The 25,920-nt window shown below is 46.2% G+C and overlaps 1 protein-coding gene across 1 annotated transcript in view; it reads left to right on the top strand.

Moving 5' to 3' along the window:
- The window catches only part of LOC126531395 (beta-1,3-galactosyltransferase 1-like), a 60,234-nt gene extending 40,225 nt beyond the window's left edge, over positions 1-20,009 (top strand). The window contains exon 2 of the mRNA XM_050178904.3: positions 17,092-20,009. Within this exon, the coding sequence (XP_050034861.1) occupies positions 17,101-18,219 (1,119 nt within the window). The 5' untranslated portion in view covers positions 17,092-17,100 and the 3' untranslated portion in view covers positions 18,220-20,009. The remainder of the gene's footprint in view (positions 1-17,091) is intronic.
- Positions 20,010-25,920: the final 5,911 nt, after the last annotated feature.

Below are 25,920 nucleotides of genomic sequence, written 5' to 3'. Positions count from 1 at the left end.
TTATTTGGTCCAGCAAAGCGCGATAAAACGCGCACCCGGCTAATCCCACGACGGGACTGACAGATCTAGTCTGCCGGCCCGATCGCGGGCGCGCTGGACGGCCAGGATTTGATCCTCAAAGACAGGACTTCGCAGGAGCGCGTCCCACTCTTCCTTGGTGAACGTCGGGCCCAGCGACCCGCACTCCCAGAGCATATGTGGCAGCGTAGCTACCTCACCACAGGCCACGCAAGAACAATTTGGATAAATCTCTGGATATATGCTATTAAGGGACGCCGGATTTGGGTACGAGTTCGTTTGTAGAAGTCTTAGTGTGACCGCCTGCGGCCTGCTTAGCTTGGAGTGAGGCGGGGGGAAAACCCTTCTCTCTAAGTAAAAGAATTTCGTGATTTCGTTGTGTGTGAGAGGAGCGTCTCTGTGTCCGGGGAGAGAGTCGCCCGATCCGAGGGCAGCGCGGTCGGTAAAGCCACGCGCAGCCTCGTGGGCAGACTCGTTGAGGTTCAGAGGAACCCCCTCAATCGCCCCGACGTGTGCAGGGAACCAAAGGATCGAGTGCATGGAGGTGTTGCCCTGTTTGGCGCCTTTCAGAATGTGAACTACCTGCCGGGCTACCCGGCCTTTCTGGAATGCCCTGATGGCGGCTTTCGAATCGCTATACACCCTGTCTCTCCGACCCTGTCTCCTTTTTATTCGTATTTGAGGACGTTCGACTCAATTTACAATAGGTTTTACCTTTCTTTCTCGCAGGTTTATTTATTTATTTATTTATTTATTTATTTATTTATTTATTTATTTATTTATTTGATATACCTCACAGGCTCCAGAAGGAGTATTGCGTGAGTAAAAGGTATTTTATTTGCTGAGCATTTCACTAGCCCCCCTTCCCTTTCTGTTTTCTTATTGAATAAAATAAGCACTAATCCTTATAAAAACTGGATTAATCCGGTTTTTTTTTATGTTTAAACATTACTAGACAGTGACAGCATCGGGCGACATGGTGTCAGCCCACCTTGACATAAAACAAAGTTCTGTGTCATTCGGGAAATTTTGCAAGAGCACTCAGGGAAAACTTGGAAAACTCAGGGAATTAAAGGTCAATTTGGTAGAGACCGTGTTGACGCGGCGCCTGTTCGGAGAACAGGATTGCTGATGGGAGTTCGGCACTCGCGTCTTTTCTCATTGAGGCAATCACGGCACCTCAAGCTATGTTCGACGCAGTGTAGTAAATGTAGATGGAAACGGTGCTAAGATGCTAGTGTCGTATCGTATCTGTTTATCTATTCTTGCTTCTCTATTGTTTATAAGCGTCCTATTTGTGTCTGTATACAGATAGATAGGTATGCGGTCTTGATAGTGGTAAGATGCCGGTCGCAATACTAAGGAAGTTGGCGGTGAATCTGTAGGTTCGCTCAGTTCTATCTGAATGCATTCTCATCGAAGAAATTCAATTTTCTCCATCTTTGCCAGTGTCAGCAAGAGCTCAACCGTCTCCTGGATTTAACGTTATTTCAGTCGTTTTGCGAGAAAAACTTGTAAGCTTTTGATAAACCTGTGAAATATGACGCGTGATTTTGATTGTCCAACAGTTGGCTGTGCTCTGGGCCCTCTTGAGGAAGCAACTCATATAGTTCATGTATGTGGGGCTGAAATGCAATGGATACATATAAGCCATCATATGAATTTAATTTCGCTCCTCATTTGTTTTCGAATTTTGTCCTGCATGCATTCCAACATGTGTCCGGAACTTGTGACACTGTTTCGGTGGCGTTTGACGAAATTGGACAGAGCTTTACAAAAACTTAATGTTTGCACACAATCTTTTGATGTGTCATTCTAGCATAAGCTTACTGCGGTGTAGCTCGAAGCCTCCTCCTACATTGCTGTTCATCTTTTCAATTTTACGTGCAACCGTACCTTTACATTACTTGGAGGATTGGGGAGGTGCTCTGCGTAGTTTAGAAAGCACCTATACCATCAACATATCGCAATCATCGCGGCTCGCACGCGATGTGATCCGAAGGGCCCATTTTACTAGAACTTAATTAATGGTCTGTTGAGCGCAGGCAAAGTTTGGAGGTCGAATAAGGCAACACAGGGGCTGTATTCTTTCTGATGCTCAACACTTTTCCTGCCCTGTGCGATCTACATTTGAGGTCTGTTCGTTCAATTGTCCTGAGCACATCGTGTGTACAAGCTCAACAGCAGCTGGGATTATACGCGCAGTTAAAGCCTTATTTTTTTAAGTCGTCAAGAAATCGTTACCGATAAAGAAATTTCGCCTCGCACACAACCGGTAAGATGATAACGCAGCGCAGACACAACTTCTCCTTGCAAAACAAGATTGTCAGTGGAAATATGTCGTAACGTGTTGGTAAAGATACGCAGGTCCTTTTTCCTACAACGTATGCGACGCCCGCCTAATGCGGCCGGCTGTGTAGGCACAGTATTGGAGAAGACCCTGTCCATGAGGGAGAAATGCCGTGCGATGAACGGCTTCTGCATCGGAGAAGCCATCTTTACGGTGTAGCTGGGCAAGGCGACGTCCACTAAATCGCGGTCTGTGCAGTAGGGCACTGTATACGGGTTCTGCCTTACCCGAAAGTCTTGGCCCGGCCCGGCCCGCGGGCCTCGCTCGGACACGGTAAGCAAGTTGTGATGTGGGCCCGGGTCAGGCTCAGGCCTGGGAGCTTCAGGCTCGGGTAGGACTCCCGTCGTACAAGTATACAAGTAGTCTATAGGCCCGGGTAGATTACTTGTAACTTCGCGAAATTGTCCACCATAAAAATCGCCGCCCTTACAGAATGTTGGGTCGGTGGTGCTTGTCGTCCAACGGGAAAGCAGGAGCAGGCAAGCAACGACACAATAGTGGCACACTCCACCAATGAGCCTCCACCAATTAGTTCATGCCACACGGTAACGCTCGAGCATAATGGAGAGGATGTGTTATTTTTTCCTTTCTTTTTTACCTGTTTACTTCTTAGCGACAACTGCAATGAAAAACCTGACAGTCAAACCTCTCTTTAGCCAGGTATCTCTGTGCGGCTGGGATCTCCACAATAACAGAAAACTGCACAATGCTTCGTTTGGCCTTGAGGGCTAACGGGCCGAACCGAGTTGGGTCGGGTTGGGCGCGGCCCGAATCTTTGGGATCCTACGGGCCGGATAAGGGCCAAATTTGAAACCTCTGAGCCGGGCTCGGATGAGCCAGCAAATGTCACTTTTGGGCTCGGGCTGGGCCCAGGCAAGAAAACACGGCGCGTGCTGTGGGCAATTTTGACAGTGGTTTTAATTCGATTCTATCAACATCTCATTGATGGCTCGTTTCCGAGCAGCGCCTACTGAAATCCTTGTTGACATTTCTAAGCACTTTTGTTCAATTTTCATAGTCCTGAATAGACTTATTTAGAAAGCATTTTGAGTGCAAACTGTTGTAATGGAGTCTCGCTTCGATTCAGTACCCGTCGATCCACCTGCGTTAGCCTGTAAACTCTTGCTGCGTGAGCTGCCAGTATTAGAAGTAGTCAACGCATTCTGAAATGTGAAACTTGCTTGGAGCTGGCGACTAAGCTAAAGGGTAGTTTTTTGAGCACACTATTTCACACGTCGCGAGCGCATGAAGTGCCAGGACCGCTGTGAACTCGTATATGCGGTGTGCTTGCGGTTATGTTAGCTGTAATGGCTGGTTGAACAGACTCATTCGCCGTGACGGGAGTTTGCGATTGTTTCTGCGTGGTGCTAGTCCTCTCGGATTTGTACGCTGCAGAGCTGAACTGTGTTGTCCACTGCTGTTCATGAAGTCAGCCATAGCTGACACAACCGGTACGTAACTCGAACCAAAAAATATTGTGAGAAACTGCACCGAAATGCTTGTCCTTTGACTTCGTGTTGTCGTGCTCGTTCGAGTGTCAGTTTTCATTGTAGCGCTAACGTCCGGCTCGCCAGTGCAAGTGATATTATATAATACAAGCGTTGATGCAGTCTATCTACTATGACATTCGAAATTGGCCTCGGACCAGCTTAGTATTTGTCCACCTGCTTACTTGTGGGACAGCCTGTGAAAGTCGGCGGTTGTTCGAGGCTGATTTTCGTCAATTGAGCGAGAGTTACAGGCGGGGTTGCCTTGACCGACTGGGAATGCCCGCTGCATGATACGCGCGTGTGTGCGGATACTGTCCAGCCGACGTTGGTGCCGTGGCCGGCGGGCGAAGGCGGAGCACGCATTGCCTCGCTTGTTCGGAATATGTACACTCCGCGCACAATTCGGTTAATGAAAGAAAGCCGCTGTAATTATCTTCAAAATTTCAATCAGGGCTATATAAATCTGCAAGACACAGGAGGTTGCGCATGAAATAAAATACGGTGTCTAATAATAGTTGGTGAGGAATTGTACGCCAAACATTTCAAATAAACTCAGTCGTGCCCCATTAGATAGGCGCGAAATTATCTCATTGCAGTATCTACATACAGGTCGTCTACCTGTCGCTTGTACATGAGCTGCCTTCGGATAAAACCGCAGGGCGACCTCTCTGTCTTTCCTCCGATAAACCTTCTGCTCGCTGTCAGATTAAAATAGTGCTCTCCTTGGCAATCTTCTGGATGCATTGTTCATGTGAGTAAGTACCTGCGAATTGGGGGCTCTTTGTATTCCAACTCATTGTGATCTGTTCCATAAAAGTGATCATCCTGAACTGACCTTTTCTAGCGTCGGCAAGTCATCAATAGCAATAAATGGTAGCATTAACATAACTGTTGTTTATTTACAAAACCGGCGTAGTTGCAGCCAGTTGACAGCCGCCATGATCGTATTTCAGCATACGCCTGCAGCATGCGGCAATCAGGTTTGGTTACCAAATTTCAACAATACGCTGAACATCCTCTCCGGGCACCGGGACCAGGTCACCGCGCTGAACTTTGCAAACAATAATGCGGTCGATTACAGCGCAAGTCCTAGACTCTCGTAATTCGTAGATTGTGCGCAAACGTTCTTGACGCTTAAAATTTTGTAACACAGCGGGGCTGCCTTCTGTGCCGCAAGAATGTCATATATGCATTCCACGTATCTAGATAAGAACCTTTACATCGCCTAACGGTCACGCCTGTGGTTGTGTTGAAACTGTCTGCGAGGGGTCGTTGCGTCGAGGAGAGATCGAAGAAGCCATTTAAACCGACGAAGACTGCGGCCATTATTAGGCGGGCTATGCGTTATTCCGAAGAGTGTCGCGTCTGCAGCGTGATAGGGTGCAGACTGAGACTAGAGTCACACGATAACGTTGACGCAATAATGATATTTTTTTTAAGAAACACAGTAAAACAGGCACCGTTTTGGGTGTTCTTATTCATGTGTCCTTCGTGCATTAGTCCATCCGAACTGCAAGTATAGGTGTCAACCAAGCCCCGAGCAGGAGGATCTTGCTGTCGTTTCAACTATGCAGGGGAGTGGTTGGTTCAGAAATACCCTATTTCCTTAATGCAGGTCTGTATACGCTATGTAAAGAGCGCTGCCGCAAACATCGCTGCATTTCAGGCTGCATCTAGCTTCTTTTGAGCGCTCACTTCGGCGTGTTTCTTGCCCAAGCCATCTGAGATTGACGTGACAAAAGGAACGGCATGCACATCTCCCACCAACGTTATTTTTACTTTGCATGGCTTTTGGTTTCGCACGCAAGATGTCCGTAGCCCCGGCGAAGCGTCCTGCTGGACGCGTTGAATGGATGGATGCAAAACTTTAAAGTCCTGAGGTACGCGACTCAGCGCTGCGGTCCGCTCCCACGTTGGGACAGTCAGGCCATGCCCGACCGCCGCATCATGGGCCCTCTGGACAGCCCGTAGTTGCGCCCCGGCGTCGGGGCTCTTGATTTGTCACGATAAATTGAATATTTACCCGAAAATTACCGGTGGAGAATAAAAACCGCCATGATTTGCCATAGCACTCGGGGTTCAAGGTTGTAAGGTACACAAACGGTAAAATACTTGGGAGCAGTGCGTCCGGTGATACGGCGGTCGCGATAAAGTGCGACGAAGACATTCAAAACTTGAGTTCATAAGCAGCACCTTTTCGCCAGAAATTGGTTGTTTTCTGACACCATGGTGTACTTAGGCCACGTTGCTATAGATGAATGGATTGATTTTCTCCGCACTCGGAGAAAGGGATTAAATTTCTTACACATGAATGTACAGTCCGTAAAAAATAAAATAGACAAGTTAGAAAGCTTTGTTGATTATATAAATGCAGGCTGGGATGTAGTGTTAAGCGAAACGCAGTATAATAATGATGTTAATAAGTTTAAGCTTCCTAAAAAAGCAAACATTTTATTTGAATAGGTCAGGCACGCGTAGAGGAGGTGTTTCGTTATTAGTAGATGGCTCTGTCATGTGGTCTATTACCTGAATTTTTCTGAATTACTAGTGACTATGAAATGTTGTGTGTTGATGCCTATAGAATTCTTCTTGCTGTGTGCTATCGTCTACCTGATGGCAATCCATGATCGTTTTTAACTTTTTTTATCACTTTCTCACTACGGTGAGCGAAAGGAGGCAAAGGATCATCATTGGTGGAGACTTCAACATCGATATGAGCGTGGAAACGGCTAAGAAAATTAATTTTGAAGGAGTACTTACTTCTAATGGATGTTGAACGCTATAGAGTCAGTGACAAGATTTACTTAAACGTCTGTGACTGTACTTGACCTTTTTCTGCCGCATTATGACCTGCCATGCACTACAAGTTCTGTTTTAAGCAGTTCAATAGGTGATCATATGGTCATTTTTTTTTGTTAGCATCGGATGTAGTGATCGTAACTTAAAAAGAGTAGTTATCGCTTTCCAACCAATAACTCAACGTTCTTTAGAAATGCTCCACTCGGGACTTAAGCAGGTGTGCTGAAACGAAATTTTTCTTGGTGGTAATGCTGAAGTATCTTATAACATATACTTAGAGAAATTTGTGGCAATATACAGAAATCACTTCGTTTCTCAATAAACGATCTGCCACAAGAGCATTAAAAATCCGTGGCTAACTAAACAGTTCAGAAAAATTAAAAAGCTAGAAAGGCACTTTGCCAGGTTCATCAAGACACAAACCTGTACACTTAAAAGAATTTAAGGTTTTCCGTAATAAACTGTCTAAAAGATTTAAAGAGAACAAAGAAATCATATTTTTTGCATCAAGTTCTATCCTGCATAGGAAACTGTGACAAACTGTGGAATAAGATAAAAGCTATTGCTGGACGGAAAGAAACAATTGAGCAACTAGAAAAAAAAAATGTTACATGTCCATAGATGGACATGTAAAAACTGGACAGCACATGGTAAATGCGTTTAATCATTACTTCGTGCACATAGGCCTTATGCAGGCTTCAGAGCCATTGGAAAGTCGTTTGCCTTTCAACCAAAACACAATTTTCTTACAGCCATGCAACACTGCAGACGCTTGCTAAATATTCCAACACCTTCGTGACTCTTTCACTTGTGACGCCGATTGCTTACAGATACGACCAATCAAACATGTCATTCATGATATAGCTCCTATTTTAGTCTATATTTACAATCGGTGTATTTCTACAGCAACATTTCCTTCTTGAATGAAGATTGCAAGAGTTGTAGCCCTGCATAAGAAGGGTGATAAACTAAACATTCGAAATGACCGACCAATTTCTATTCTCCCAATGTTTCCCAGTTGTTTAGAAAAACTTATTGCAAAGCAGTTATTCTCGTTTGTTTCGAAATACCAACTCCTCTCAAAGGCTCAGTACGGTTCTCAAAAAAACTTGTCAGTGGAGCTCGCGCTTCTTGACCAAAAAGCATTCATCCTCCGTAACTTCGAACTCAAACTTCTGATTATTGGCATATTTGTAGACTCTACCCAGGCTTTCGATTTTATTAATCACCACATATTTCAAAAACTTGAAAGATACGGTATAAGAGGTCACGCACTAGAATTTTTCATGTCTTACTTCACAAACAGACAACAGTTTGTGTCAATAACTAGTCAAGGGAGCATACTCGGCCCGTTTCTCTTCAACTTCAACGTGAATGATGTTGCATATTTCCATAAAGAGGCAAAGATCATAATGTACGCTGACGGCCTTAGCATATCTGTATCCCCCGTCTGTTCCAACAAGTTCGTTCGCCAAGCAAATGTATTTCTTCGAAAGCTGAGCACATGGGCAGAACTTCGTTAAAGTTACTGCCACCGAAACAAAAGCCGTTATTTTCCACACTAAATACACACGCATTCTATCAGACTTAAGTGTAACATTCAATTCAGCACAGATTGAAATAGTTAGTACTATTAAGATTCTTGATGTTTATTTTTCTTGCCATCTACTGTGGAATGACCAAGTTAACTTCGTCGCTCACAAAGTTAGCCGCACTGTAGGCCTATTAAGTCGAAATAGATATACTTTTCCTGCGTCAGTAAATCTCTTAATATACAATCCATTATTAGCCTCCCGTATACAGTTTTGCCATTTGGTATGAGGTTCGACAACTGAATCGAACACTAACAAACTGTTGCTACTGCAAAAACAAATCTTGGGTATTATTGAAAACTTATCATATACAGAGCACACGGAACCTAGCCTTGTACAGTATAAGCTTCCTAAAAATTCGAAATATATATACCCAAATGCTAATAAAGCAATTTTATCTCAGTTATCGCAGACATTGCAAGACATTCGCTGAAATAGCTAATTTAGAACCGTGTCAACCTGCGCGACTTACACATCACACAGAGATGTGGAAAGTTCCTCGGTCCCAAACTAATGGCAATCAAGTGCTTCAGTGTCGCCTGCCAAAGCTTCTGAATGGTTTCCATGATAGAGGCATAGAAATTCGCAACCTTACTCTGTCAGAATTCAAATTGCTCGTGTACCATCACCCCTAGTAAGTATGTTCCACCACTCGCTAACATATTTTAACACTGCAATAATCTGAACACATAATTAGACGTATTTCCGAATTTTTTTACATTGAAGTTACAAAATATATACAATATGCAAGCTACAATATACAATATACAAGTTTTCATTATATAAATTTGTTTCCAGTGTTTTGCAATCGATATTGATCTGTTGCTCTGTGAAAATGCCCTAGAACTACTTCTGTATTATTTCATTTTGAAGCTCTAAGATTATCTTGAAATGTGCGTTACATACATTTCTGTTTTCTCTATATTGTAATTCATATTCCATATTTATCTGCTGCCTTGTCAAAGTGCTCCAGAATTGCATGACCATGTGCGTATGCCTCTTATTGTTGCTGCTTGTGCGAGGGTCGAGGGATCGTCGTGCTGTTTGCATGCAGCTTTTACCTCGACCGCCTTTATCCTAGAGGATGGGAAAGAAAGAAAGAAAGAAAGAAGGAAAGAAAGAAAGAAGGAAAGAAGGAAAGAAAGAAAGAAAGAAAGAAAGAAAGAAAGAAAGAAAGGGAAATTCGTAAGAAAACTAGAAGAAAATCTGGGCCTAAAGTCTGCGTGGGCCGCCACTATCGTTTTTGAGCTAGGATAGCAACGATGCTGTACGTAAGTTCGTCTATACCTTCTTCGAACGACCTGGTAGATTCCTATATTAACTCTCCTGAATCTCAATTGTTATCATATTTTTGTTCTATAACCATAAGTTCATTTGGTCTGGAACTTCTACCATACGATGCTTTTCAGAACATAAAAAATAAAATTAATAGTTTTGAAATTAAAAAAAAAAAAGAGAATTGGCAGCATGGCGAGTGTTGGAAAACATCGTTTGTAGATTCAGCGATGTGTGTATCAGTAAATGTCTAGCTTTATTTTTGTCCTGAAATTTATATTAACTAGATTTGTAGTGACCGTACAACATTTATATGTTGTAACAAAACTAAAGCTGCTATGTAGCGTGCTGAACGTGCATTCGAACAAATATTAACCATTATTTGTTATAGTGTCCTGAATTTTTATTTTGAACGTAAAGAGCATCAATAGATGGACTGAAGCATAGAATGACCCCGCACACAAGCGCAAGTGACATTTTGTTCCCGCGATGGTTTTGGATATTTAGTAAAGACTGGTTTCGGCTGCTCCTCGAGTCACTCCGCGATACAGTACGGCAGTGCGAGTGGTGAGCTGTGTGGGCGGGCTAGCAGGACTAGGTGAGATGGATGGCGCACTGCGTATGTAGGGTGTCTAGCTAACGTTATATGCCAGGCAGTTCAACTGAAAAAAGAAATATTAGAAAACACGGTGCGAGTTACAATTATAAGACCTACGGTGTGCAGTCGTCAGACATTTGACAATACAACAACACATGCTTTATAATTGTGTTTTGCACCATGTTTTTTTTATCTTTTTTTCTTTGAACACCTTCGCTAACGTTAGCTGGGATACACGGTATAGTGCGTCCCGGTTGACCTCCGTCCTCGCCGTCCTGGCTCGTCCTTTAGGTCAGGGATTTTTTTTATCTTGGTACACAGTAATTGACGGGAGCTGTTGGCACGTCATGGAAAGAACATGCATGCTGCTTTTCTCGTTCATCGGCACAGTTGTAGATGAGCAGCTTGCTTTCCTACTGTTCGATGGCATTGCTATCCCGTGAGCGCGGGCGCGTAATCACATGACCTTTTTATTTTTTATTTTTTTCATATCTCCCGAGATTTGACCCTTTGGCGGGAAAAAAAAAAGAGACGCAATGTGCGCACCCTGCTGGAAACACAATTTCTACGTATCTTACAATTCTCTACAGCTCCCCAGTAGAATTATTCACGATATAACAACAAAAATGAAAGTGAGCGAAATACTTTTAATCAACTAGTTAGATGTCGGACTAAAAAAAACAACACTGACGGCTCCTAAACTTCACTCCGAACAAGATGCGCTTGGTCTTATTCGGGTTGAATTATCCGTATCTTTAAAAAACTTCGTGCATGATAGCTGGAACATCCTGTATACAGTTTGTCGTGTGCCGCTCCCCTCTTAACATTCTAGGCAATCAAAGGGCGCATTTCCAATATTCAAAGCATAAGATAATTGCATGGCTAACCTACCCCTGGTAATCGTTGTTCGTCGAACGCCTTTTCGAAAACAAGACCGCCGCTATCTATCATATAGATGCTGTGTGCCGCACAATTAAGCGCCGTCGTCACTTACTAGCACGATGCATACCAATTCACGCTGTGTGAAAACCAGCCACTCAGCCATTTTCGTGTGCATCCGCCATTTGTAGCTTTGAAAAACAAAAACTCTGTGTACCTTCTCTCACTCCTCTCTCTCTCTTCATCGCAATATCCGCTTCCCCAAGGTCAGGGTAGCAAATCGGACGTGCGTCTTGATAGCCTCTATGCCTTTCCTCTCTTCTGTTTCTGTAGGGTGATTCTATATTACGCGACGTTATACTTATAATTCAAGCCTACCTTGGCATCTTATGAGATATAGCGCTTATTATTTTCAATAACCGCTAACTGTTCTCATCAGCAAATGTCGACCGTTTAAATATTCATATTTTGATCTGCAAAACAGTTTTTAATACCGGTGAAGCAGAATGTTTACAGTCATCAAGTTGGCCCAGTACGAAAACCAAACAGTATAAGAGGTGTGCGGGCCCCTGTACTGCAGGGCTTTTGTAATCGCCAACATTCACTGCCATGCATAATTCATAACAAAGCACGCACCGGCACACTTGTACACGAGCCAAATCCAAGTGATCTACTGGTTGAAATCACACACAACCGACGTGCGGAAACGACCGCATTTCTAGCACATCTGGCCGCAGAGAGCCAGGTTTGACGAAACCTTTCGACTGACGGGACGTTCGACCGTGCCCCCCTTTCCTCCCATTGTGTCCGATATTGTGCTCTCTTTGCCCCTTGATTACTGCGGGTGCACTTCAATTCACCTCACGAACCGTGCTCCTCTGCCGCTCGCAATCCGCTGCGGTGCGTCAAACTTTCTGAGCACGTGATTTCCATATATAGGTTCTCCTATACCGGCGATTGATTAATAGCGGCCTCTGGGCTATTGAGCGTGCCGTACGACATTAATTTTGTATTTCTTCCTTTCTTTTACCCTGCGCCGAAAAGTGCAATTACGTAAAAAGCGTAGCGGAGCAGCCGTTATGCGGGTTCTACGGTAAGGTGCTACGGCTGCGCAGATGCGTTCCAGCGACTTCGCGCTGCTTCGAATCGCTGCGAATATGCCGAACCCGCCACTTCACCACCGAGCTGTCAGCGGAACAGTGCACGGCAGTGACTCTGCTTCGATGGGCTTGACACTGTGTTGTGAAGCGTGTGCGACGAAGAACTTGGCGCGCTCTGTGCTTGCTATGCAGTCAGCGTACGTTGATGACCTTTCACGTCAAGTGAGTAAGGTTCTATACTGTACGTTTTCTGCGTGTGGCATTGTAAACACCGCGGTGAAGTACAGTGCTTTTCGCTGAGCTTTTGGTGACTCTTCAAGTACGTGGATAAGTATTTGTAGACTTATCGTTATTTCGGCAGATTTGCGTCGAGACACGTTTTGTAAATATCTTTGTTTTTAAATGGCATGAAATAAACGCAAGCAGCCCTTTATGTTGCAGATACTGCAATTGTTTGGGCATTTGTTGTGAATTATCCGACTAGTATAGTCTTCTGTAAAATTAGGCTCGAGTCGGGGCTCCGTGGCCAATTGTGCCTAATATTCCGAGTGCCAGTGTACTTATATCGCCATGACAGGAGGTGATAAGCGTCCGCCTAGTAGCAGGAGCCGTGCAATTAGGACATGTTTCACGGGTGTCGGCTGTAGATTAATGCCCTCTTACTGCGTGCGCTTACACGCATTGCTGTTCAGTTGAGCTTAAGGTTTCTACGCCTTGCCGTTGCTGCTTTTTTGTCTGTTTCCTTGTCCGATCATTTTGTACGTTTTAAGATACTGTTGTAAAAACATTTATTATTGAGGGAATGACTCGAAGGCATATCAGGCGGTAAGTTATAACATCGGTACGATGATTCATACAAAGCAGGGAGTCGAAACCGACTTCCCTGATGTCAGATGTAAGAGTAGGTAAGAAAACTATTTGTTATTTGTGTTTACGAATGGTAATTGAAGGAACAGGCAGCAACAAACATGCACGCTAAACCTATGCTAGCTTCTCATAGTTCGCAGTACCGGTTGCTGATCTGTTAGACAAGTTAGCGGTCTTGATACACATTTCTTGTAGCAGCTGGTAACAGGGTGTTACCAAATACACTGTGAACATATTTACACCCTTAAGAGTGTTTTCTTGTCGCATTGGTGGCACGCTTACCGTTAAAACTTGACAAAACTTTATAGAGGCCAACAACGGAGCTCTAACTAAACGAAAGATGACAAAAGACGTAGATGAAAACTACCTTATCCTTCTGACAGCCTTGGGCGCACTGAAATATCCGACAAGAGAATTTCGCAGGGACAAATATGACTCTCCTGTCGGATATTTCTGCGTGCCCAAGGCTGTCAGAATGATTACGTAGTTTTCAACTACCTCTTTTATCATCGCAAGTCTAGTTAGACCTACGTTGTAGTCATCTATAAATTTTTGCAAGGCCCTAATGGTACAAGAGGCAAGATTTGTAAGGCCCAAACGGTACCAGTGCGACAAGAAAACACCCTTAAGGGTGTAAACATTTGTACACTGTAGTTGACTGTCGTGCGTGTTCTTCTGGGTGGATTTGCACCTAGCAAGCCTATAGAACACTCCAACAGCAGTCGCTGGCAGGATTGAATAACGTCGATTACATTCGGCTTTGTGTATATTGCGGCATGACGTATTCCAGATTCACTTGCATGTGCAGCGTTAATTTCAGAGCATTGCTTCAAGCATTGCGGGGAACGCGAATTATGTCGTAGCTGTCGTAGCTTTGTGCTGTACATCAATTAAAGAAACACACACTATGGCGCAGTCAAACATTGCTGGGCGATTCTAGTAGCCTAATATAGGCGTTAGCGCAGCTTTAAGATCTACACAGAAGTCGGCATATGACTCCATCCATGATTCACACTGGTGCTGGCATCACAGGCGTGTTACCTGACCTGCTGTTAAAATAATGGCTTGGCAAAATTTTTTTCTCTCCATTTATTTGATAGTTTAACTGCTCGAAATTGTCGAGGTGAGCAAGTTCCTACTCTTGCGTAATAATCCTTTTTGGCCAGTTGAGCGCTGTTCCACGGAGTACTAGTTGAACGCGTACTTCTGAAAGCTGTGTGCTACGCTACAGGTAATGCCTCGAAAATGTATTCAAAAGAAAAAAATTCACCGACGATAACGATACCCCCTAATCAAAAATTTCAGCGCAGCTGTATACGTGTCTTCATTTCGTCATATATTCGCTGGCGTGGACAATCTGTGTCGCGCGGCAGGCTTCAGACGGAGCGATGTGGGGCGCGATTGCCTCGCTAATCGGAAGATAGCGAGAGGCGACACGTGGGTGACACGTGGGCGCGATTCACAGCAACCGCCGCAGCTGTCCGTTTGCGTGCTACTCTGGCGCCATCTCTTAGCCATCATCCCCGCAAACCCCGTCATGCGCGGCCATACGCTTTTCTTCTCACGTTTTCGCCACACCCGTCTCCTCCGCTTTCCTCCTCGCGCTTTCTTCACTATCGCAGTTTTTCCGTCTCCCGCTGCGCTCCGCGTTCGCTTCCATCCCTCGCTGTGTTCGTTTGCTCGGCTATGAGGTGCAACGCCGACGCTCGCCGCAGGAACGGCCACCCAAGAGCGGCGCTCTAAAAACAACCGCTCATTAACTGTTAGGGCATTCTTACTTTCACATAAGATAAAAAACAGAGTTTACCGGAACTCGAAATGTTAATATTTGTCTACTCCGTCAATGTCGCTTCATGGCGCCTTGGATGACCCGGTGATGCTTCCTTTGCTAAGCATTATTAAGCAATAAAGCTTCAAGCTGAACCTTAAAGGGACACTAAAGCTAAACAATAAATCAGTTTAGACTAATGAAGCATTGTATGAGAACCCTACAGGCAGTCATTTCAAAAAAATAGTTTGATTATTAGATGAGAAAATGAAGGTCCAAGTATCATTATTTGAATTTCGCGCCGAAACCCCAGCGCCGGTACGTCAGCGTGACGTCAGGAATTCCAAATTATGTTTTCGCATTTGGGCCGCGTTGGCTGCATAAAGGTTCCCGAAACTTGTCATGTTTAATATTTGGTTCCTTTAGAACACAGTGTAGTCAATCTGTACCGCTATATATAATTAGTTAGCCCTAGAAGTAGTTATCAAAATCCAAGACGTCACAGCCCCCAGGTGCGGGAACTTAAGTAGGCGTCGCCACCCGTATTTCGTTCTTGCGCTTCTTCTGGCTTACCAAACGTCTTATCGTTGTATGAGTTGTGTTTTTGGTGTTGTAGAACGGTAATTTACTGATGCAGAAGAAATCATTTTTCACTTTAGTGTCCCTTTAAGCATTAAAGCATTAAGGTAAACGTTGAACAATAAACCAAAGCTGATGTGCCTATAACATTTCTGCGTACATTTCACAGCTGATTATTTAGCTAAAATCATTTGCTGCTAGGGAAGTTCAATCTGTGTAAACTACTGAAAGACTTCTTGCGTGACTAGTACTATGACAAAAGCAGTGACGGAGGCGTGCAGGTAGGTTCCTGTGGCCTTCCTGGCGGGAAGAACGTGTAGAAGGTAATTAGCAGAGTCTATAGACATCGCTCCGGAACACTGGGGGGTACCAGTAGATATCTGCAGCAGCTGCCTAGAGTTTGGCAACTGTGACTGCACCTACAAGCTCTCCAGTGCAGTATTCAAATACTGCACAAGCATAAACTGCCTCCGTCCTATCTCTATTTTTTGTGTTTTTTGCTGTCCTGTATGGTTTCAACAAATGCTGTGCTCGCGTGCGATGTCTATGCATTTCGATTTTTCCCCTCTAGCGAGCGGTTCCACGTATTTTTAGAAAGGTAGTGTAAACATATCCGCATGACGGAAACGCGGATATATACTATTGTAACAACTAATGCCTCATAACCTCTGTATTATTTAATTCCCCTTCCAAAAAACGCCCGTGTCCCATGCATTGGGGGCACATTAAAGACCCCCAGTGAGTGAGTGAGTGAGTGAGTGAGTGAGTGAGTGAGTGAGTGAGTGAGTGAGTGAGTGGGTGGGTGGGTGAGTGAGTGGGTGGGTGGGTGAGTGGGTGGGTGGGTGAGTGAGTGGGTGAGTGGGTGAGTGAGTGAGTGAGTGAGTGGGTGAGTGGGTGGGTGAGTGAGTGGGTGAGTGAGTGAGTGAGTGAGTGAGTGGGTGAGTGGGTGGGTGGGTGAGTGGGTGGGTGAGTGGGTGAGTGAGTGAGTGGGTGGGTGAGTGAGTGAGTGGGTGAGTGAGTGAGTGGGTGAGTGAGTGAGTGGGTGAGTGAGTGGGTGAGTGGGTGAGTGGGTGAGTGAGTTAAATAACTTTATTTCTGTCCAGAGAAGACGCAGGGGAGGTGGTCAAAATTAATCTGAGGTCCCCACTAAGGCGTGCCCCATAATCAAATCGTGGTTTTGGCACGTAAAGCCCCAGAATTCCATTCAATTCCCTTCCCCCAATCTCCCGTGCGATTACATGGCATCCCGCATGACAGTTCGTATGTTACCATTTATCATATGGGATTACAGTATGTAAGACCTATGGTCCTTCTTTTTTTTGAGTGATAATAAAGGTGGACACTTGGAGCATGATATAGGGAACAACGTATCTTGCATATGATACAACTAAAGGATACTTTCAACTTGGTAATATAGAAAGAACAATAAGACCATTAAATTTTCAAAATCGATGGCACAGGAATGTAACAAAATAAATCTTATCCTGCCGCAATTTGAAGCAAACTTCGTGTTACTTGCGGTGCTTTACGGCGCAGCATCTCCATACACGGCCCATGAAGTAGTTCCAATTCTTTACACGCATTTACCATACCGTGATGCACCGTGTATGCGTTTCATAAATGCTCGAGAAGAATGCAAACCGAGGGGCTCAATTTTTGTTAATGTAACATGTCACCCTTGTCTGTTGGCTCGTTAAAGGCTCTACTTCTTAAGCTATCGATGAACTAACGCTGTTTCTTCACATTCTCATTTTTTTTTTTCATTTCGTCTCGCAGGATTCCCCGATGTGGTCTTTGAGGAAACGGCGCTTCGCCCGATTCGCGGCCGCTGGCGTGACCGCTGTAACGGTGCTCGCCAGCCTGGCTCACTTTGCCAGCAGCGCAACGCGGATCCATGACAGTCGGGTGATCGCTGCGCGGCGCCAGTCGTCGGCCCACCCACTTCCCGTTCCGCTGGCGTCCCAGGCAGCAGGCTACAGGGAGTCTCAGCAGCAGCAGCAGCCTCGGCGCACATTCCCCAGCAGCCGTGTGTACAGCCAGCCCTTTGAGTACCTCATCAACCAAGAGCGACTGTGCCGCGGCAACGGCACGGACAAGCATGGGCACCGCATCGACTATTTATTCCTCATATCGTCCGCGTTGGGCAACGTCGACCGGCGCAATGCCATTCGAGACACCTGGGGCCGCGACGTCCTCGCGTTCACCGGCAACCGGCTAGCCTTCCTGCTGGGCGCTGGTAACGACTCGAGGCTCCAGTCAGCCGTCGAGAGCGAGGCCTCGGTGCACGGTGACGTCATTCAGGAGGGGTTCTTCGACTCGTACCGCAACGTTACGCTCAAGTCTATCATGATGCTCCGGTGGACGACGCAATTCTGCCCCGGCGCTCGGTTCGTGGTCAAAGTGGATGATGACACATACCTAAACGCAGGAAACTTCTTCGCTGCTATGCAGTCCCGCTCCGCGGACGCAATCTACGGCAAGGTGTACCAGGTGAGCCAGCCCATTCGTGACCTGACCAACAAGTGGTACGTGACGTCCGACGAGTACCCGGGTGACATCTATCCGGACTACGTCGGTGGCTCGGCCTACGTCATTGGAGGCGACGTCGTTGATGCACTGTACAGGGCCACAGGACACGTGAGGCCGTTCCCGATCGAGGACGCCTACATCACCGGTTCGTGCGCCGAGAGCATCGGCGTGCGTCGCGTCCAAGTCGAAGGGTTCAACTCGCTGCGCATCGAATCCGTGTGCGAGGTGAAGAGGGCGGTGACCGCGCACTACACGACCGCCAAAGAGATGTTCACCTTGCATGATCAGCTACGGGGCACCGAGTTTGTGTGCCAGCGGCTCTTGTTCGACTTCGCATACTTTTGTTACTGTCGCAAGTCGTCTGCCGTCACGTGACGGCAAGGCGATGGAGACGCTGTTGTGTGTTGTGTTGTTTTCATACTGATCTTCCCTGTTTACGAGTTCAGTGGCTGTTTCAGCGCCGCAGTTGATAGTTACGGTTTCCCCATGATCACTGCTGGTTGTGTCACAATACGCTCGTACCGAGCGACACCTCGCGAACCTGCCAAGAATTCTCGTGAAGCGCGTTGCTGCGCACTCACCGGTCATCATGCAATGGACACGGCTGAGCGACATCGATTGAGTGCAGTCGTACTGCTGATTTCCTGCATCTCGTGTTTATGTGATCTTAAGAATCCATCCCCAGTGTCGGGGTTGTTTTCACCATCTTATTTTGCGCCGTCTCATGATGTTTACGTGGCGCCATTTAATTTAAATTATCAGTTTCTTCCTATTATGCTTAGGAAGTCGTCTTGTATGCAAGTGTGCGCTTCCAGATCGTTCACCGTCCGAGAAATTTGCCTGTTTTGCGTGCTGTGTTGTTTCAAAGTATACCGCCGCACACCACAACTGTGTGGCGATTTCGCCGCTCTGTGCCGCTAAGTACGCAATCACTCATTTGCGTGAGACGGAACGTTCTCACACCAGTATACCTAGGGACCAGAAATGTTCCGTCGATATACATCATTGTTATTTTTTGTTAATGGAAACGGATACCCCGTAAGTACTTTTTGAGGTATCAACAGCACAGACCAAGACATAAACAGTCAGCTCACAAGCACATTACATGCGAAACTTCGAACTTCACTCAAGTTCAGTGGAGCGCAAGTTGCTTCGGAAAGTTACACAGGAGATGGCCGCGTGGCGTTAGGAATTAAAGTGCATTTCGCACCCAGTACACCCAGACGGTCCGACTGTCGCAACGTAATGTCTCCGGTGTTTTTTTACTTTGTGCGATGGAGTTTCCGTTTTGTCAAGCGCATAGCCCGAACATACCTGTAAGTTTATTTTATTTTATTCGTTATTTATTTTTGCGTAACTTCAAATGTGCACTGGTTCTGGCGGTTGAATCGCGATACGGCGACATGGTAGGTGTTATTGCGGTTGTGACAGAAGAATAGATTCAAAAAATATTGTTTGGTTGTGAAGTCGGCCTTATATTGTGATTTTATTGCTGTTCCTATTTCACCGTTGGATGAGAAAATTCAACACCTCTTAGTAGGTTTAGCCACTGCTAAAATTTGCGTGGTCCGTGTTAGTTTGCATATTGAATTCGTGTGGCATAACATTCATAGAGTTCTTTTAGTAAACCTCAGCGCAGCCTAAGATATTGATAGCCAATGAAGCACACCACTGTATGGGTGGCTTAGTTATAGAACGCTAGTATATGTACAAAAAGTCACTAGTGAGAGCGTCTGTACAAGCAGAATTAGGATTCTGTGGCCACCTTTATAGTCTTCTGATATAATGTTCACGGTAAACAGGTGGAGCTAAATAGAGTCTCCGAGGAATGTTGTTGGTCGAACACCGGTGTTTGCCCATGTTTCTGTCAGGTGATGAAGAGGGCCAAAGGCCATCGTCTGTGTCTGTGTTATTTCTTCTGCTTACCACACAAGGACAGTGCTATCTGTTAGAATCTCGAAAATACTAAAAGTTAGAAATTTTACAAGTCGTCGCATCGACTTGCGCTGCTATGAGTCTTTTTCACAGACCAGTGCCAAAAGTTTATTTATGGCAGTGCTTCAAACGAAGAAAGAAATGCAAGTATGTTCTTTTATTGCACCTCATGAATTGCCTGAAAAATTTTTATTTCACTGAAAATAAAAAGTAATATGATGCTGTTCGAAGACCATCTTTGTCAGTTCCAAATTGCGCTTTGAAGTTCCGCCGCCGATAGTTACGACTGTGGTGCGAGTACGCAGTTCACTTGCTCGTTTCATTAGACGGTTTGGTGCAAATATTTTAAGCCTCGGAAGCTAGTGAGGCTATTTCTACTCTCCGCTTAAATGGCTGCATTTATTTTCACTTAGAATATCGCTTAATTCTTTTCGCATTCTAATCGGCAAACTTCTGTTCTTATATTCGAGTTCCCCATCTCAAATTGTTTAAAGTTATCGAGCGTGCTCACGGCTTGCAGTCGTTATTCTCACGCACTGTGTTTGCCTCAACAGCCTGTTTAACATTACATGCTCACGCAATTAAAAAAGATCAATGCAGAACATGCCTTTTGCCACTGATACTTCGGGTATTGCTTAAGCCACTTCGTTGATGGGCAGTTGAGAGTTGGATGCGGTAACCACTAAGACATAACGCAATTTTGTTTTCATGACGTGGGAAATAAAGAGCAATGTCAGAAAGACAAAGCAACACAAGAAATACCAGTAACATCAAACACATGCACTAAACCTGAAATCAAATCGAGACGCATCCAGTCCGGCGGTTCTGCTTGAGCTGCGCAAACACTTCCAGCATAGGGAGCAGATTGCCGGGAAGACTACCAAGCTCTTCGCGGTGTTTCAGCATTTCAGCCACATGATCTGCTGCCCCGAAAGCTCTGCAAGCAAAGAAACAACCATCTCATACGGCAAGTCGCAGGGTCTCCTAAACGACAGAAATCTAATTTTGTGTGATGTGATGTCTCCATCTCAAATTGCTTGAATAACGCAGCTTGCGCGCTTGGAAGTGTATGTGCAGTCTGCTGCACGTGGGATACAGACTCTGCAAGATGGTAGCACCTGCGCGTGTATTTCGGATGAATAAGCCGCTGATGCGTTCACGCAGCACCTCGCACTTTCTAAACCGTCTAAAATATTGGGGTGGTTGGTGCGTAAGTGAACGGAGCGAGCGGGGGAGATAAAGAACGCGAAAAAATATTTAGCTGAGGTTTAGCTCTTGTAGCCTAGTTATCACGTGCGAAAGGTCTATTTGACTTGGTTTTGCAAAGACTATATGTGTGCACGGTGTTTCATTAAGGTTAGGCCACTGTCTTCCACACACGTTACACACGCTGCCGAACGGGTTGTCCGTGAAGTCGCTGTGAAACCTGGCCCCAGCAGTCGAACTTGCCGCCAGCCGAAGTGTGTGGTTCGCCAAACGTTCGTTGCGGATGTCGTTGTTTGTACCCACGGCTTCGTCTCCTTCTCTTTGTTGTTGTTCGTGTTGCTGAACGCCGGTCCAGCGCGCCCGCGATCGGGCCGGCAGACTAGATCTGTCAGTCCCGTCGTGGGATTAGCCGGGTGCGCGTTTTATCGCGCTTTGCTGGACCAAATAAAAGTTTATTCACTCACTCAACGACGGAGGCGGTCGCAGTAGCTTCGATCTTGGCACGCATCCGCGCTTGGTAAGCTTCTCTATAACGTGCTAAACTGGCTTCCCTTTGCTACGGGGTTTCATCAGGCAACTTTGCGTTTGCTAGAGATTTCTCAGCCTGCCATCTAGCTATATCTACTGGATGATTGGGGGCAGCCTGTCGCGTGGGCTCAAGCGCACGCACAGATGGCCCATACGATGCGCCATCTATGGCGAGACTGAACGACCAAGCGCCGGCGAAGCAGCCGTTAAAGGCGCCTATGCGTATAGCCCGACGTTATCAGCGCGCGGGCGAGCGTCGTTCAATGCTGGGTGCGTCAGAGCGCGTTGGCCGCGTGCGGTTGCGTTGGCTGCACCAGTGCGTCGAACCATCGGTAGAGCACTGTTGTTCTCGCCAACGTGACGTAACGTGTGCGCGCGCTCGCGCTACGTCGGACTATATTTAGCCCTTTAACCGTCGCCTAACCACGTGGTACCGCAGCGGCGAGGCTTCGAGCGAGCGCAGCTGCGACGCCTCACGGCAGCGGACCACGTGGCGTGACGTCGCAGTTGCACTCTGGCGGCTCAAGGTCATTGTGAAATGATGAAGGACCTTGAGAGACATGGCGTATAAAGCTATCGCTAAAAAAGTGTAGATCCAACTCACATCTTGAAGTCTATGTGAAACGAAGTTTTCGTGAAGCGGTTAATCAAATGCTGTAATTTTGTCCATTTCATTACGGCACCTTTGGTGTGAAGAATACTGGCGCACCTGCATGTGCTCTCAAGCATTCGAGCTATGCAATGTGACACATTCAGTCATCATCTCTAAGAGCTAACTGGTGTTGGCATGATAGAAGTATACGTGTTATCGTGGCCTATCGTAGCATTGGGCTACTGTGCTGGGGGACCAAGGCTCAAGACCACCTTCGGGCACGTAATTCAATTTCTTTTAAGTATGAACTATTTGCCAAGACAGCAGCGACAGCCAGTAAAGCTCGGAAGGATTCGCAAAGGAAGCTTCGATTTAGTAATGGTGGCTGCCTCCCAGCTGCCCCAGTGAATAAGAGTCACTGTAATCTGTAGGAATTACCCTGTAAGGCCCACACTTCAACGTTAGACTTCACTCATCGCAAAGTCGAACAGACATACCCATTTTTCTTCTTGACGTTAATGCATCTCATGTTCTGGTTGGCAGCTAATGTTCAAATTTTTCGTCCCTAGTTCTTCGCAAGAAAATAGAACCTCACGCATACTGTTTAATTTTGCTCTTGTCGTGAGTGTCGCAACTTCAGCTGATCTACATGCTCAGTGCATGGCCATATGTTAAAGAGCCGTGATCCCCTTGTTCAACAACGTAACATTGATTCATTTAAAGCAGATTTTAGGATTCCTTCACGTCGACCGGATCCGGAACCACAGCGAGGGACCCAGCCTGCCAACTGCTTAGTCAGAGATAACTCAGATAAGTACATGTTTTGAAATGACCTTTTTCGCCATTAGTGGCTCCAGTGGATGATGATGGATATCAACTATGGCGCGTACCCAATACTTGGTGATAGGGGAAAAGAGAAAGAAGAAAATCGTCTCGGCGCGAGGTGTTGCAGTGTCCTACGGTTTCCGAGGTGAACGAAAGTAGCGATGAGCAACTCTTCAACCTCGACATCGAGTACGATCAAGAGTGGAAAGAAGCACTCGCTTTCCACTAACGGCGAGGCAGCAGGTGGCGAGCCGGAAGGCGAAGTCAAGCCACGACCTCGGAAAGTCTCCCGGCAACCAGGGAAGGACAGCAGTGGGAGTAACAGCAGCAGTGACAGCGGTACGGGCGTTGTCAACCGAAAGACCACGCTGGGCGACGAGCAGTCGACGGCGGATGTGGACGTCAAGGGTGAGCTCCTGGACGCCGACATCCACGATTTGACCAGGAGCGACCAGAGCAGCCCCGCTGCCTCGAAGCGGCACAGCGGTGGCGCTCGAAAGGAAAGGTGGTGGCCTGGCAGCAGCAGCCATGGTACCGATGCTGCCGGCTGGCTGAGCGAAGGTTCCAACGAAGTCGACACCGAGACCCACGCTACAACGCAGGCGTTCTCGGCCAGCCCAGCGACCTCGTCCATGGCGATTCTCCTCGTCCGCGAACAGCACGAAGAGCACGAGCCGAAGCACGAGTCGTTCCTCAAGACCATCGCCAAAGCATCCTTCAGGTGCGGTGTTAGCATGCATCAGAACAGCTGAAGCGCTTTGCCTTTTCGATTGTTTGCTTAACATATTTCTGGATAGGATCGTCCCTTAGTATTGACCATGCAGGTGAAAGGTTGTGGTCTGTAAGGACTAGGGGCTTTTAGATATCGGGAGCAAGGCCGCTCACATGTACATGCTCTCGAAAAATGTTTCTCGGATGTCCGGGCCAGGTTGAGGGTATACTACGGGCGCACCTCTGCGGGTCTGAAGGTCGCTAGTAGTATACTCGGTACTTTTGTGTCGATTCTGTTGTTGACCAGGACAGGTCCAGAGTACGTGGTTCAGGTTAGTGCAGGCATTATGTGTGCAATTAAAGCATTTGTCACTCTCCGGAATTGGGCCAACTCCACAGTGTCTAGCCAGGCCACATTGTCTCCTCGGTGGCATAAACACCGTTAATGAACCAGAATGTTAATGCGTGTAGAAGGCAAGAGAAGTGTTGGAGTCCATTGTAGGCCACCGACAGCTCTGATTTCAATGACCTTTTTTTAAACTGAACTTGGTTTATCGAATCTGGACTCAGAGCCCCGTTAGCTCAACCTTATTGTTTCTCTCCGGTGCCTCATCGTCCCTACTGCAATTGTCCATTCTTCCAATGAAGCTGGTTCTCGTTTGAAGTGACGGCCGTGTTTGTTGTATTCGGCATTGATGAAGAACGCAAACTGGAGCTCAACAATGTCACCAGAGAGACCGCTCAGTTCAGATGGTGCGTGATAGTGCAACAAAACGGCGTAAGCAAGTCTAGGGTTTGACGAAAACTCGTCTGGCGAGGAAAGAACATGGCTGAATAAAAGTACACTCGCCAACTGAAAAAATTCAAAACCACAGATTGACGTTTCGGCGCCCAATACGGGTGCCTTGTTCACAATGAACGAATGCATGATGGTCTTTATTATATATGCGTCGGAAGACGTAATGCGCTTGCGTACAACTCGGAGAGGGGTCCTCGCATCCGGTTTATCGTGTTAGTAGTATATTGTATGCAGAATGATTCAAGGAGCAATCGGGATGATAACTTTTTCTCTCTTTCGATGATAGAAGCCGAATGCCAGTTAATACTGTGTCCAGTCTTTTCGTGATGCTCTGCCAGGGTGCTGGAAACCGTGTGTCCTTTGGCTACATCACTGCGGTGGTGCTGCTGTAGCCTTCTTTTAAAGTTTCCCGTCTCACCTACGTAGCACGCCTGACAGTTCTGGCAAGGAATTTTGTAGACAACGCCCGGAAATTTTTCTTTTTCGAAGCGGTTGACTCGGACGAGTTGTTTTAGCTAGCTTGAAGGGACGTGGCAGATTTGTACATCATAATCTCTGAAAATTCTAGACATTAACTCGCTCACGCCTCGCGCATAGGGGAGAGACACCCGTTTTCTTGTTCTCATCGGCCTTACAGGGGGTTCAGCTGCATGCTTTTCTTCAGTCTTTATAAACTGGCAGGGGTAGCCATTGCTGACCAAATCTTGCGTCACTCTCTTCAACTGAGCTCTGCGTACGTCAGTAGTCGAGCACAATCGGAATGCGTGGGTGGACAATGTCGAGGCAACAGATCGTTTTTGTCCATGGGGATCGGCCGAATCAAAGTGCAGATATTTCCCTGTGTGGGTAGGCTTTCGATAAACACTTGTGGAAAGGCCGGATTCAGTGCGCATGACTTCAACGTCAACGAAAGCCATGCGACCATTAACTTCTTCTTCAACGGTGAATTCTATTGTGCTTTCGAAAGAGTTCAGGTGCTGCAGAAAAGGTAAGACGTCTTCGCGGCGTATAATGGAAAAACAGTCGTCGACATAAAGAGAAAGCTGCCGGAAGAAATGTTTGATGAGTAAAAGTACAGGACAGAGGCGCCCTCAGATTTTGTTTATCCCTTAATAAGCATACGGATTTGTTGCGCGGCCATTACTTACCAGACAAAACTCGTACAAGGAAGCTGGAAAGTTACATTGTTTGTTTGCATGTTTGTTTGTTTGTTTGTTTGTTTGTTTGTTTGTTTGTTTGTTTGTTTGTAAATTGGTCCAGCAATCACTGCAATAGACTAAAAGCTGTTGAGGTGGAAAGAGAGAGGAGGATCACGTGTTTTAACGTTCTTGCAGGACAGCAAAAAACACCGTGGTATGCAAAGCAGACTTGCTTTGAAGTTTTGAAGTAGTGCCTTGAAAGGAGGCTTTGGAGTAGTCATCTGCATGGTCGACGTTCGATGCGGTGTATTCGACACTTGCAAGGCAAAACGTTGTCAATT

This window comes from Dermacentor andersoni, chromosome 5, assembly GCF_023375885.2.
Source record: "Dermacentor andersoni chromosome 5, qqDerAnde1_hic_scaffold, whole genome shotgun sequence".
NCBI lineage: Eukaryota > Metazoa > Arthropoda > Arachnida > Ixodida > Ixodidae > Dermacentor > Dermacentor andersoni.
The sequence above is the reverse complement of the archived record's forward strand: the minus strand, read 5'-3'. Positions and strand labels throughout refer to the sequence as shown.